At 40.9% G+C, this 12,803-nt stretch overlaps 1 protein-coding gene across 1 annotated transcript; it reads right to left on the bottom strand.

Moving 5' to 3' along the window:
- Nucleotides 1-303: 303 nt before the first annotated feature.
- SMIM8 (small integral membrane protein 8) lies at nucleotides 304-11,548 on the bottom strand. The gene is made up of 3 exons (XM_030859451.2): nucleotides 11,430-11,548; nucleotides 4,154-4,311; nucleotides 304-1,667 (listed from the first exon to the last, which is right to left on the bottom strand). Exons 1-3 carry the CDS (start codon nucleotides 11,446-11,448, stop codon nucleotides 1,509-1,511), a joined length of 336 nt encoding a protein of 111 aa, XP_030715311.2. The 5' UTR covers nucleotides 11,449-11,548; the 3' UTR covers nucleotides 304-1,508.
- Nucleotides 11,549-12,803: the final 1,255 nt, after the last annotated feature.

Raw genomic sequence — 12,803 nt, 5'->3', positions numbered from 1 at the left:
TTCCCTTGCACTAGTTTTCACAGCTGTGTGCCTTGCGGAATCCACTGCTACCCTGGTTCATTCACACACGTCACATGGCTAAGGCTGCCCTCTGTCCAGTTCTGGATGCCCTTCTTTGCTGCAATATCTCCTGATAGCTCACCTAACTAATAACTCCCTCACCAAATAGCAACTTATTTTGTTGACTACTAGAAGAACTCTAAAGACAATGATGTGACATTAAATGCATAAGTTGAAAACAGAAGACCTCTAGTTCTTTAATAACCAACAGCAGAAGATAATACTTTAAATTAAAAGGCATTTTATACCTCCTAAGTGCATTTTAAACTATTTTAAGTGTACTATACAGAGACACCTAGCAAAGAAATATTTAGGGCTCAGTAGTAAAGACTTAATTTAGTTGCATGTAGATAATTAGCTAAGCTCTTTAATATTTACAAATCAGACATAATTACATTTTCATGTATCTTGCAAAACCACAATAAAGCACTGGAAATTAAATATTACATTATGATGATAAACTCTGCCTATGCAATTATTTTACTTGTTAATAATAAATGAAACAAAATTTCAGAGATGAGATTTATTACTGAGCTCCAATTCCAATGATTTGGAGAATGCAGTAAATATCTAGAAATGAAACAGGTCTAGAACACTCATCAGAAAGGTATATATATATAAGGTAAACCCATGTTCTTATGGTTATTTTAAAAGTAGACCTTCTTTTCTTATCTATTGAGTAGTTCTAGTTTTTAAATAACTGTAAGAACATTTGGTCTACATTTATAATATCACTGTAACATTTACAAAAACCAAAACAGATAATGGTTGTAGTCAAATAAAAACATCATACTCAGTATAACATACTTTCTTTTTAAAAAAAGAAAAACTCCAATTACTTTGGGTTATTCTCTCATTTAATCTTTATTTTAGTAGTTGAATGGGAGTATCTTTTCAATTAAAATTCTGGACCAAAATTAGCTGAAATGGAAAATCGAAATATAAGACCCATCTGTGACTCTGTAAAAACTATTTGTTTTTAACTGCAGGCTTTACGATAATTTACAATTGTTTTTTTCTTTACAAATATAGGTTCTATGCCAGGTAGAAAATGAACACTGTCCTTGCAAACAGCAAAACAAACTAAACACAACAGTTGTAAATGCACAATTCCCCTTAAAATGTTAAAAATACCATGTAAATTTAAGAGCATCGGTACTTTTTATTATATAGAACTTAACTCACAAAAGTGACTTCCATTCTCATGGCACTTTTACAAGAGGATTTAGTCAAGAAAAAATATTGAGCAGCTCTTTCTGTGGAAAAAGAATGCGATAATGGCTACAGTTTTGAAAGGACAACATTCACTATAGTGGCCTGGCTGCAACCGTCATCCTTCTTCCTCAGCAACATCTTCTAGAACAAGAAACAAGATACTGTTTGGTGCTAATCTTCACCTGAAGATTTCAGAGTCCCCAGTAAAGCTCCATCTGCAGTAACCAGCACTGTTAATCCCACTTAGATGTTTTCCTCCTCATATAACTGTGTCCCTCACTATCAATAGCTTCATAGAGGTCCTTCTTATTCTCCTGTGTCGCATGTAGATAACCGATATAAGCCACACAAAGTGAAAGGGTTATCAATCCGAAAGCCATTACAGGTTTGTTCTGTCAAAGGAAAAAAATTATAAGACCTCATTAAGACTCATCATTTGAGGAGACTCAAGTATCTCTTGCACTTTTCTCTTGACATGCCAAGGCTTTAGTACCACACCACATTCCTATGGTATTAATTTCATTTATAAAAATTTACCCAGTTCTTTATTCAATTAACTCAACTCCTGATAATTTAGAGACTATAGAAGACTCTTGCTTCTTCTCTCCACAGCTGGGACATCTCCAACCTTCACCTTTAGGAAGGTGAGGCTGGAAGAGGTGCGAGGGAAACGAGAGGCATGAAAACTGGTCCAGTGCTCAGAGTTTTCAGTGTTATCTGTGTGATGTGGAAAAGTTGCTTAACTTCTCTGGGCCCAAGCTTCCCACTTGCAAACCTTAAATTAGTTAATTTTATTAGGAAGTGAGGAATGAAGTATACATGCTATTCTTCTCACCTGAGTTCATGGATAACTGGCAGAAACCCTTTCATGTCATATACCAGGTACAGCAAAATATACACGCTCTTCTCTGGGAACTTATTCTATTACCTCAAGAAATTTAGTGATTGGAAGAGAAATGCTATTATAATAACCTTGATTTGCTGCTGTAAAATCCAAGACCCTAAGAGGCAAAGTGATGCAGCTTTGAATATTTTTTTTTAAAAAAGCTTTTTAAATTTGTATTTTCTGCTTCTGTCACCATACCTGTTGTACTACTATTATTTCAAATCTTAATCATCAAAAAAAATAAAGGTCAAGCTTCAGAGCAGTTTAAATTTACAATTCTTTTAAAAATATTTCTTATTTTATTTATTTATTTATTCATTCATTTGTTCATTTATGGCTGCGTTGGGTCTTTGTTTCTGCGCACGGGCTTTCTCTAGTTGCGGCGAGGGCTACTCTTCATTGCGATGTGTGGGCTTCTCATTGCGGTGGCTTCTCTTGTTGTGGAGCACGGGCTCTAGGCGCGTGCGCTTCAGTAGTTGTGGCACACGGGCTCAGCAGTTGTGGCTCGCGGGCTCTAGAGTGCAGGCTCAGTAGTTGTGGCACATGGGCTCAGTTGCTCCGCAGCATGTGGGATCTTCCCGGACCAGGGCTCGAACCCGTGTTCCCTGCCCTGGCAGGCGGATTCTTAACCACTGCGCCACCAGGGAAGCCCTAAATTTACAATTCTTGAAATGTATTTGGCAATTAAAAGAATACATTAGGGACTTCCCTGGTGGCGCAGTGGTTAAGAATCCACCTGCCAATACAGGGGACACGGGTTCGAGCCCTGGTCCGGGAATATCCCACATGCTGCGGAGCAACTGAGCCCGTGAGCCATAACTACTGAGCCTGGACTCTAGAGCCCACGAGCCACAACTACTGAGCCTGTGCTCTAGAGCCTAGGAGCCACAATTACTGAGCCTGCGTGCCACAACTACTGAAGCCCGTGCACCTAGAGCCCGTGCTCCACAACAAGAGAAGCCACTGCAATGAGAAGCCCAGGCACAGCAACAAAGAGTAGCCCACGAACTGCAACGAAGAGTAGCCCCCGCTCCCTGCAACTAGCGAAAGTCCACGTGCAGCAACGAAGACCCAACGCAGCCAATAAATAAGTAAGTAAATAAATATATATATATACAAAAAAGAATACATTAGTTCAACGTTTTCAAAACATTCTACTTTGATTTAATGATTTGATTGTTAAATTGACCTATTTAACTTTCAAACAGCTTATACTGGCAACTATGTTATTAAAATTCTAATCACATTCAATACATTTAAGTACATTGTATGATCTGAGTTTTAAAAAAAGTAAAATTTATCATATCAAATATATTCAATAACTTGCTACAAAAATATGAATGATTAGCTAACTCCCTAACAGTGTACAAATGCATGTTTTGAAATTTTTCAAGATATGTTTGCACTATCCCCCTAGGTTAAAATATTAATAAAGCCTGGAATTGTAGACTATAAGAATGATCAGATTTTCAGTCTGTTTTCTTTGTTTCAATGGAAGATCTTATTTACTTAATAATACTTGATCAAACAATAAAAATTTCCTTAAAATTAATGCAGATATTAAAATAAAATTTTAAACGGGAATTTGAAGTCAATCCATTAAAATCCAACCATTTTCCATTAAAATTCTCCAAATGTGCTCAAAATAATTAGTTTTATATGTGTATTAAGTGAAACAGCATTTAAGATCTCCCTTCCACCTGCTTTTTATTCACAGAGAGGTCTTCCAAGATAAAATCAAATAATAAGAACTTTCTATTTCTGACAGCCTAGTTAAATTGAACATAAAGTCTTATCCTGGGAACATCCCTGGTGGTCTAGTGGCTGGGACTCCGCGCTCCCAGTGCAGGGGGCCTGGTTCGATTCCTGGTCGGGGAGCTGAATCCCACATGCAGCAACTAAAGGTCCCACATGCTGCAACTGGGACCCAGCACAGCCAAATAAATAAATAAATATTTTAAAAAAAAGTCTTATCATGGATGTATTTCTTACAGGTTTAATGAAGAGCTCTGGATTCACAGCTCGAAATAAGGTTGTGGAGCGGACCCCTCTGAGCCCTGGGTTTCCCAGGTCTTTTTCCTTGGGTGGCTCCTTTTTAAAGGCTGGAGGCTCAGGTGCTGAAGACATCTTGACTAATGATGATTTAGTACCTAAAAATAAAATGAGAGACTTTTTTTCCCTTCCAGATTATGTTCTTTTGATAATGCTCTTTAAGAAACGGATTCCGTATTCATTCTTTTTTGAATTCCAGTCCACTTTTCCACCAAAGTGATGGTCAATTATTTTCTTCCTTTGTATAACACATACTTTGTAAATGGAACTTCAGGTTTTGCTTGGCAAAATGGCTATTTTATTTTTCATCTCTTAGACCAAACTAGTGAGGTATGCAAAAATTGTCTTCCTACTTTTCCAGGAGGCTAGATAATTTGTTTGTTGGTCTGAGTCACACTGTATCTTGTTATATGAAGGGGGTGCTGAGGGTGGAAGTGGCCTGTGGGTTATCCACACCTTCTTAATTTCCTTCCATTTTCACTCTTCCTCACCTTCCAATAGCCCTTCAGGACAGGAGCATTCCATTGCTCCACTGCTCCCACCCCCTCTGCCTTCCTCCACCGGCCACCCCAGCACCAGCACCAGACAGAAGGGTGAGCAGCTGTCAGTCCTCACTTCCTCTCTGCCTATCAGCCACTCTCTGGAAACAACCACTATGCTACCTCCTTAATCTGAATACCCTTTTTTCTCTTAATTACTCAGAATTTATCCTATTAGATCCGAGTATGTCTTTTGGCTTCTGGTTCTCCCAGCTGGAATGTCATCATGTTGTGAATATTTTTCTCTTCTAGATACTATTAGGCAAAAGCTTATTCCTACCATTCCTGCCACGGAATGCTTGGGGGCGGGGGGCAGAATTGCAAGGGAGAAGGTAGGGAAAGACACCTTCCAAAGAAAGGCTGAACTTGATGACAATATAATAAAATTCTTCAGGGGAAATGTTGAACCCTCTCATATAGTAAATGTTATGAAATGAGAGTCAAACACTCACATTTAAACACTCATTGGGGCTTTGTTTATTCAAGTATTCTTTAAGTCTTCCATTTTATAGTCTTTATAAAAGCAGTATTTTTGCAACTTTATTACTTATGGAGAAAGTTAGTTCAGTTTTTTCAAAACATACTGATTATTCAATGGGAAAGCCCAACACATGTGTGATCCAAACACAGGAGTGTGCTATAGGCACAGCAGGTGGCCATTAGCAAGAGGATCTTGGTTTCACTCCTTCCATCCCTTTGCTAACCATTCTCAGCCATTCATTAAATAAACCTCCCATACTTTGGGCATGTGTATTGGTTTCATAATCACTGGGGAGCAAATAAACATTTCTGCAGCCCTGGGGGTTAGCTGACTTGCCAATGACAAGTGGTCTCATCTCTTCCGACCACGATGCATTACAGCAGAATAGAGCAATCATCAACCTCTGTTTACCTCTTCTGCGAAGTCTACCTTGGACACGAAGTATATGAGGTAACAACTCGTAAAACACTTATTTCATCAGCATTTAAAACGTCATTCAAGCTGTAACGAGCAATTTTTTTAAAATTTCAACTGCATTCAAGTTACTAGTTTTCTCTACTGAACAGTGTTTTTTTCACTACAGACAACTTCTGAATCATTCCATGACATGCCTGAAATTTTTTCAGCCAGCACACACTTGCTTGAAACTCGTCATGCCCAAGGTTGGCAAAAAAATCCAACATTTTCTGCAGAACCAGGGGTCCACTCATATGCCCGACTCTTACGTGAACTTCCTGAAACTGTCAAGTGAAGAAAAACGGGCAAGCTACAAGTTGCAAGTTAAGTTTCATTTGGGGACCTTACTGAGGACTATAACCTGGAAGACAGCCTCTCAAGCCTCTCAGATATATTAATATTTATATATATACACATGCAAGATTCTTTGGTCTCCTCTTTCCTAAGCCGAACCTACATTTGCTTTGTGACGAATCAAGCAAATAAGCAATCAAGGTAGTAGTTATTATACTGCAACCTCTAGACATCCACATTCTGTTTATGTTAAATTCTTGGCCAGAAATGACAATTAAAGAACACCTGGGCTAGAAACCACTGCAAATGTTTATTGAAAGGGCCTTTTACAATTTAAATTACCTACTACACTATATTTAAAAAGATTTAATATGCCACAATTTCCATTGTTTGCGATACTTTGGGGAACGTATGAAAATAATATTTTCCATTATATATCATTCTTTTACTAGGCCTGGAATAAGACAGCTCAGTTCTATGGCTGCTTCTCCTTTAATGAGCCACAGTCACTGAAGATGTTACAATAGTTCTCCCCAAACTGCATAACTTGTTTATGCCACTGATAAAACTAATAAAGAATTTTAACAACCTTCTGTACTTTATGTAAAAAGAAACAGATTTCTGAGGCCAAAAAGGGCCTTAGTAGGTAAGAATTTGTGATATATAAGAACAGAACAAAGCAGAACATTTTTTCATGTTTTTTTTTTTTGTTTTTTCTTTTGCGGCACGCGGGCCTCTCACTGTTGTGGCCTCTCCCGTTGCGGAAAACAGGCTCCAGACGCGCAGGCTCAGCGGCCATGGCCCACAGGCCCAGCCGCTCCGCGGCATGCGGGATCTTCCCAGACCGGGGCACGAACCCATATCCCCTGCATCGGCAGGCAGACTCCCAACCACTGCGTCACCAGGGAAGCCCCCTTTCTTTCACGTAAGAGAAGGTTCTTCTGCATCTCCTCACATGCCCAGCACACAGAGCTGTAGGAATATGCCTGGGGCAGAAATTCAAGATGTGGTGGTTGAATAAATAAAGTATGTAAGATGCAAAACCTTAGCTGTTTCTTCACAGATGTGTTAATTGTCAGTGCTTTTTGGGAAAACAAGTCTCTATTTCAAAATCAAACTTTTAATCCAGTAGTAAAAGCTGACTAGCTACTTTCAAGTGCAGAGCTAATATAATTCCATTTTAAAAAGCTGCAGCACCGTAAGTTCAAAGCACAGCAACAACCTATTCCAACATTACCACTTGAATCAGCAGTACCTAAGACAACAGTTAACATCTAGCACATGTCCATCAGAACTTCCTAAGTCTCCCCATCACTTTCTCCCACTTCCTCCCTTACTCTTCTTTTCCCACTGCAGGTAACTAGCACTTTCTTATTTGTATATGATACTGACGAATCTCTAGATACACTTGCTTTCAAGATATGTTTATTTGTAAGCTAGGAACCTCATTTATTGCATTAAAAGGGGACTCTCCGGACTTCCCTGGTGGTCCAGCAGTTAAGACTCCGCGCTTCCAATACAAGGGGCCTGGGTTCGATACCTGGTCAGGGAACTAGATTTCACATGCCGCAAGTAAGACCCAGCGCAGCCAAATAAATAAATATTACACACACGCATGTGCGCGCACGTGCGCGCGCGCGCACAAGGATGATGGGAACCTGGCACTGAACTGCTCCTGGCTAAGTAATTTGGTGATTAGTTTCTGTGTAGGCCCACCTGTAAAACGCTCAATAAATCAGGTAACCCAGGGCCACCACCTGGCTCTGCAATCTGTCCAGGTGCCCCCATTCTTATTTCTTCTTCATTTTTCCATCACCCATTTGTTGTTCCCTTAACAACTCATGAAAAGAAACTGTTGTATATAATTTTTTTAAATAGAAGAGAGGAGAATTTTTCATACCTGCCTGTAAAAAAAGATCTAAACTAAATTAAACTATATTTACTTCATATGTCCCCCCTGGAGAAAAGACAGTCTCTTCAATAAGTAGTGCTGGGAAAACTGGACAGCTACATGTAAAAGAATGAAATCAGAACATTCTCTAACAACATACACAAAAATAAACTCAAAATGGATTAAAGACCTAAATGTAAGGCTGGATACTATAAAACTCTTAGAGGAAAACACAGGCAAAACACTCTTTGACATAAATCACAGCAATATCTTTTTGAATCCAAAAGGATCAACCTCCTAGAGTAATGAAAATAAAAACAAAAATAAACAAATGCGACCTAATTAAACTTAGCTTTTGCACAGCAAAGGAAACCATAAACAAAATGAAAAGACAACCTACAGAATGGGAGAAAATATTTGCAAACGATGCAATTGACAAGAGATTAATCTCCAAAATATACAAACAGCCCATGCAGCTCAATATCAAAAAAACAAACAACCCAATCAAAAAATGGGTGGAAGACCTAAATAGACATTTCTCCAAAAAAGACATACACATGGCCCATAGGCACATGAAAAGATGTTTAACATAGCTAATCCTCAGAGAAATGCAAATCAAAGCTACAATGAGGTATCAGCTCACGCTGGTCAGAATGGCCATCATCAAAAAGTCTACAAACAATAAATACTGGAGAGGGTGTGGAGAAAAGGGAACCTTCCTACACTGCTGGTGGGAATGTAAATTGGTACAGCCACTATGGAGAACGGTATGGAGTTTCCTTAAAAAACTAAAAACAGGGGCTTCCCTGGTTAAACAGTGGTTGAGAGTCTGCCTGCCGATGCAGGGGACACGGGTTCGTGCCCTGGTCCGGGAAGATCCCACATGCTGCGGAGCGGCTGGGCCCACGAGCCATGGCCACTGAGCCAGTGCGTCCGGAGCCTGTGCTCCGCAACCGGAGAGGCCACAACAGTGAGAGGCCCGCGTACCGCAAAAAAAAAAAAACAAACTTAAAAATAGAGCTACCATATGATCCAGCAATCCCACTCCTGGGCATATATCTGGAGAAAACAATAATTTGAAAAGATACATGCATCCCAATGTTCATTGCAGCACTATTTACAACAGCCAAGACACGGAAGCAACCTAAATGTCCATCAACAGGTGAATGGATAAAGAAGATGTGGTATATATACACAATGGAATATTACTCAGCCACAAAAAAGAATGAAATAATGCCAATTGCAGTAACATGGATGGACCTAGAGCTTATCATACTAAGCGAAGTAAGTCAGAAAGAGAAAGACAAATACCATATGATATCACTTATATGTGGAATCTAAAAAAAAGATACAAATCAACTTATTTACAAAATAGAAACAGACTCACAGACATAGAAAATGAACTTAGGGTTACCAAAGGGAAAAGGTGGGAGTGTGGATAAATTAGGAGTTTGGGATTAAGATACACACAATACTATATATAAAATAGATAATCAACCAGGACCTACTGTATAGCACAGGGAACTCTACTCAATAGTCTGTAATAACCTATAAGGGAAAAGAATCTGAAAAAGAATGGATATATATATTTGTATAACCAAATGACTTTGCTGTACACCTGAAACTAACACAACATTGTAAATCAACTATACTCCAATATAAAATAAAAATTTTAAAAAAAGATCTAAACTAAGCTGTTTTTACTTCATATGTCCCTCCTGGTAAAAAGTTCTTTACCTTTTTCTTCTGCCCACTCTCTGTTGAAGGCGACATGCAATAGGAAAAGGAAGCAGCAGAGGTAAAGGACTGAGTCTTTGCACCAATGCCACAAGGGTCATTCACACCCTAAAGTGTGAGTGAGAATGGTGCTCCCCTGGAATGAATAATGCACACTGTGCGAAGCTATACAAAGATGTTCCTAAGCCAAGTCAGGAACAGTCATTTTTGAATGATTTTCTCTCCTTTAGTAAAATTCTTACTCTGCAGGATGATCCAGAAAATATTTGGCAATTGACATTAAACAATTCAGTGAAATAAAATTGGCGTGACATGAAAATTAGACCAATATATAAAGAATCTGAGTTACTTTGGGGGAAAACCTTTATCTTCAGATATTCATTTTTGAAATAAGTATCTCAGTAGAAGATAAATTTAGAAAATTATCAGAATCATAGAACATTAGTGAAAGGCATGTCAGCAATAATCAAAGCCAATGGACAAAATACTTTAATGAGATATAAATGTACTTGTTATTTTAGTTCCACATACCACACTATTTTAATACTTAAGAAAATCACTTGAAGTTTGGGGTAGGACACCTTAAAAATAATTTGAGGGGCTTCCCTGGTGGCGCAGTGGTTGAGGCTCCGCCTGCCGATGCAGGGGACACGAGTTCGTGCCCCGGACCGGGAGGATCCCACATGCCGCGGAGCGGCTGGGCCCGTGAGCCATGGCCGCTGGGCCTGCACGTCCGGAGCCTGTGCTCCGCAACGGGAGAGGCCGCAGCAGTGAGAGGCCCGCGTAGCGCAAAAAAAAAAAAAAAAAATTTGAATTAGAATAAGCAAGTTTGGGACAGAATCAGAGGACTTCTGTCTTGAGGGAGTGTAAATAGCCTCAAATTCCAACTTTCCTACAGATTAGGTGTATGTTTTTGAGTGACAACCTCTCTAAGCCTCAGTCTGCACCTTTACAAAAGGGATAATATTATCTAATGCATAGAATTACTATGTGGATTAAATGAGGTAACATTTTTTATAGGACAAAACAGATGTTCAATAACTGGTAGCTACTGTCATCTTCACCATCGAATCCAGTCCCCTTTTTTTAAACAAAGAAATCTAAAACCACAGAGATTGCCTTTGCCCAAGGGAGAGGGAGATAATCCAGGTCTCTCAATTTCCAGCCCACCCCTAGTCCACCACTTCACCCCACCTTACTCCTAAATTGATAAGACTCTGCATTTGTAAGTTATTTATTACAAGATTTAAGAAACATAAAATTATAATCAATTAAATTTTAAAGATGAATTCTGTATTTGCTGTTTTTAAGGTAAAAAACGCTATTAAAATATCTCTTTCCAGCTCTTGAAATTTACTGTACCTAGAAAAAGGAGAAAGATGTTGACAACGGTTGTTGCCTACAATCTGAGGGGTGTAAAGTACTACCTGGGTCCGCTGCCCTCCCCATAGTGTGGTACCCACACTACCTCTGGCCCTACTCAAAGACTGATACCTTTGAAGCCTCCAGAAAAAAACAAAACAACACAACTGCATTCAGTTAAGTTCCAGACATTGTCTTGCAGGGGGAACACACGACTTAACAGTTAAAAAGGAAAGAGGCACCTCATGTGAAAACAGTTACAAAACCACTTTCCCCTAATTAGGAAGTTTGGTGAGCTGGGATACCAAGAAACTGCCCAGGAAATGGGAGGGTTCCGGCGGTGGAAGTGTCCACGGAAGGGGCGGGACACGCAGAGATCTCCAAGACCCGGCTCAGGGCGCCCACCGAGTGGCGAGGATTCGGGGGGCTTGAGAGAACGCCGCCGAGTCCACGCACCTGGGAGCGAGGCCCGCATGGCGGCCGGGCCCTCCAAGGCCAGGGTCGAGTGCGCTGTAGGGCGACCGCCCTGTCCCCACTCGCCGGCCCTCCGTCCAGCCACCCCGGCCCCGCCGCTCCTCACCTGCCGCTGGGTCACCTCCGCTCCGCGCCCGCTGCGCTCCGCCTCTCCTCCTGCGCCTCGTCTCTCCCTGCAGGAGAGAGCGGCCCAGCGCGCTCGGCAAGCTCGGCGCCGCAGCGGCCCCTACAGCCCGGAGGCTGCGGCGCAGGGGCGCGGGAGCGGAGGGGTACCAGTCTAGGGCCTCTCCTCCACCTCCCAAGCCCTACAGCCCGCCCGCGGGATGGAGTTTGCAAAGGGCGTTTTTGGTTTCTTCCTTTTTTACCTTAAGTTTTCAGCCAACTGAGTTCAAATAACTTTCCAGTTTCGCGTGTGTGTTTTGTATAAATAAAAGGAGACATCACCTAGAATTACATAAATTTATTAACGGAAGGGGAAAGCTTTCTGATTTGGGAAAGAAGGCTCGGATCTGGTCTCCTCCTAGCGCCATTTCAGGGACACAGTCATTTAAATGTACAGTTAATCCTCTGACATTGTTAGTGCCTTGAGATTCTAAGATGCAAGATACATGTGGCTATGGGTGATAAGAATAGATATGGATGCCGGTTTGCACGTACTTTGCTGATTTGAACTTTGTTGGGATAAAAGCTGTGTTAAAACAAACAAAATAGAATATCAGGTGCCCAGATTTTGGCATGGATTTATGTACAGTTTTGGCAAATGGATTTTGAATTTAAAACTTGTTCTCTCAAGCCAAATTGACTTTAATTTGAGGTTTAATTTTTAAAAGTTCACTGACATCTGGCATTAGTAGGCAATCTTCTGACAAATAAGTTAAATTTTAATGAAAAAGCTGTTTGTAACATGAAAAGGTGCTCAACATCACTAATCATTAGGGAAATGCAAAACCATAGTGAGATATCGCCTCATGCCTGTTAGAAGGGCTATCATCAAAAAGACAACAGGGGGCTTCCCTGGTGGCGCAGTGGTTGAGAGTCCGCTTGCCGATGCAGGGGATGCGGGTTCGTGCCCCGGTCCGGGAGGATCCCACGTGCTGCAGAGCGACTGGGCCTGTGAGCCATGGCTGCTGGGCCTGCGCGTCCAGAACCTGTGCTCCATGGCGGGAGAGGCCGCGGCAGTGAGAGGCCCGCGTACCGCAAAAAAAAAAAAAAAAAAGACAAGAGGGACTTCCCCAGTGGCACAGTGGTTAAGAATCCACCTGCCAATTCAGAGCTTGCGCTCTAGAGCCCGCCAGCCACAGCTACTGAAGCCCGCATGCCTAGAGCACGTGCTCCGCAACAAGCGAAGCCACCGCA

Source organism: Globicephala melas, chromosome 14, assembly GCF_963455315.2.
Source record: "Globicephala melas chromosome 14, mGloMel1.2, whole genome shotgun sequence".
Classification (NCBI taxonomy): domain Eukaryota; kingdom Metazoa; phylum Chordata; class Mammalia; order Artiodactyla; family Delphinidae; genus Globicephala; species Globicephala melas.
This window is presented reverse-complemented; position numbering and strand designations above follow the sequence as displayed.